Below are 2,142 nucleotides of genomic sequence, written 5' to 3'. Positions count from 1 at the left end.
TTCATGCTTCCACAAATGTGTGCATCTGTCAGACAGAGGTGAACATGGCAGACGTCTCGGAGAGGACACTACAGGTCGCCGTTGTGGTTTCTTTCGCTGCCGGCTTCTTGGCGGGGTGGCAGGCAAACAGAATGAGGAGAAGGTTTCTGGACTGGAGGAAAAAACGACTCCAGGAAAAGCTATCAGAAACACAGAAGAAACTGGATTTGGCTTGAATGGTAATGCCATATTTATGACGACACGCTGTTGAGTTACAGAGCTTAGGATATGTCGGTTAGTAAAGCTTCGAGTGGACCAAAGTGATGCGTATTATTTGCTGTTATTTGCACAGTATCGCTGTGATGAATTTATATACGTAATACAAGTCACTGTTGTCACAGTTTGTCTGTCTAAAAATGTGTCTTTCCTGTAAGGTCTGCGGTATGAGGCTCTTGGATTCTGGATGTGGATCCTACACCATGTTTGTGACCGAGGGAAGGAAATCTGAAGATGACCTACCTGTATGCTGCACTACCTGTATTTGTCTGCCACGCCTTTCAATTTAAGACTCTAATTCACTCTAAACCAGTTCCATGAAAATGGAAGCAACAGCATTTTGTTGTTGTTGTTCTGCTAACAAAAAGGGAGTGGTGGCCCTGTCCCCAGTGCTGTTCTCTGCCAACATGTCTCCATCTCTGTATTTGTCAAATAAATTTTTTTTTTTTCCTATGTTGAAAGTCGTTATTCCACAATGATGTTCAGGACTTCAGATAATGTGGTGATATATTATTGAAGCTGGCACAACACTCTTACAACTTAAAAGTTACCTAAACTCTATTACAAATAAGTGGGATTATAATTTTCTCCTTATAGCATAGGAACTCACAATGAAAGGAAAACACGCAGCACTCTTTCCTTCAGCCTAGTAAACTTTTACTGACGTTTCTATCGATAAAAATTTATTATGTGAATAACTGCGCCATCTGCTGGATGAACGCCAAAGTCACCTTAAACAGCTCCATTGGGAGCCATGATTACACTAATTGATTTTTTTGTGTGTGTGTCATTTTGTCCAAGACTCGGGAAAGGATCAAAAGGCAGAGGTTCATTTAAAATACAGTATTATGCAAAATTTTTCAGGTACCTGTCAGTTCTTGATATTTTGCTAGTAAAATGGGAAAAGAGTGCAGCAGTTTATTAGCTAAAGCAGAATGTTTACAATTTTAATAACGTGGAAAATCAGTATTTGGTATTTGGTCTTTGTTCTTGTTCTTCCTAAAGAGCATTCAAGGCTTTTCTTTGGGCATTGGCTGCCTTTTGTTCTGTTCTCTGTCAAAATGAACCCCCACTGGTTCAATAATGTTAAGGTCCGGGCTCTGAGGAGGCTAATCCATGACCGATAGTGTTCCACTGTGTGTTTTTCTATCCAGGTATGCTTTCATTGTTTTGGCAGTGTGTCATTCATAATTCCATTAATTTTTGACAACCTCTCCACAACACCACTGACTGAAATGCAGCCCCAAAGCCTCCACTATGTTTTACAGATAGCTGTTGCAACTCTATGTTGTACCTTTCTCATGACCTCCTACATAAATACTGACAACAACTTCAACCAATAATTTTAGATTTGAAGGCATCTTTCTATAAGATACCACTGATGGCATAACTCAGCCTTTTCTCCCTGTTTCCCTTCCCTAAGAATGGCTTCTTGACAGCCACCCTTCCACTGAGACATTTCTGATGAGGCTTCAGTGAACAGTAGAGATGCCAGATGGATCTTTCAGGTGCTGTGTCACGACTTTGCTAGGTTTTGTCTTATTACTTTGGGACATAAAATTGCATGAGTGTGTATGTGAGATTATTTACGACATAATAGCGATGAACACTGGTTAAAACAGCCCCTGAAAAAAATTCTGGGGAATCACTTCTCATATATCTCCACATAACAAGCACTACTTGGATTTTACTGACTCGTTGTGTAATAACACAGATTTTTTTTCTTCTTTCTCGTTTTTGCATTTTTCCCCCTGTTATTTGATACCAATCATGTATCAATGGATTACTCACAGAAAAGATGCAAGAATCCAGGATTTTTCCTGGATTGGGGAATCTAAATGGATTTGCATTTATATAGCAGTTCCTAGTCTAACTAGGAACTGTAGT

The 2,142-nt window shown here is 39.7% G+C and overlaps 1 protein-coding gene across 1 annotated transcript; it reads left to right on the top strand.

The window, feature by feature from the left end:
* On the top strand, positions 1–710 carry lnc.lemp (lncRNA encoded micropeptide). Its single transcript, XM_085373407.1, has 2 exons — positions 1–218; positions 414–710. Exon 1 carries the CDS (start codon positions 45–47, stop codon positions 213–215), a length of 171 nt encoding a protein of 56 aa, XP_085229533.1. The 5' UTR covers positions 1–44; the 3' UTR covers positions 216–218; positions 414–710.
* The last annotated feature ends 1,432 nt before the right edge of the window (positions 711–2,142 follow it).

The sequence above is a fragment of the Diplotaxodon limnothrissa genome, linkage group LG15 (assembly GCF_057381915.1).
Source record: "Diplotaxodon limnothrissa isolate DT_005_m linkage group LG15, D_limnothrissa_male_GT1.1, whole genome shotgun sequence".
NCBI lineage: Eukaryota > Metazoa > Chordata > Actinopteri > Cichliformes > Cichlidae > Diplotaxodon > Diplotaxodon limnothrissa.
The sequence above is the reverse complement of the archived record's forward strand: the minus strand, read 5'-3'. Positions and strand labels throughout refer to the sequence as shown.

Coding starts and splice junctions, on each gene's coding strand:
- lnc.lemp (XM_085373407.1), top strand. CDS start 45: ATGGCAGACGTCTCGGAGAGGACACTACAGGTCGCCGTTGTGGTTTCT.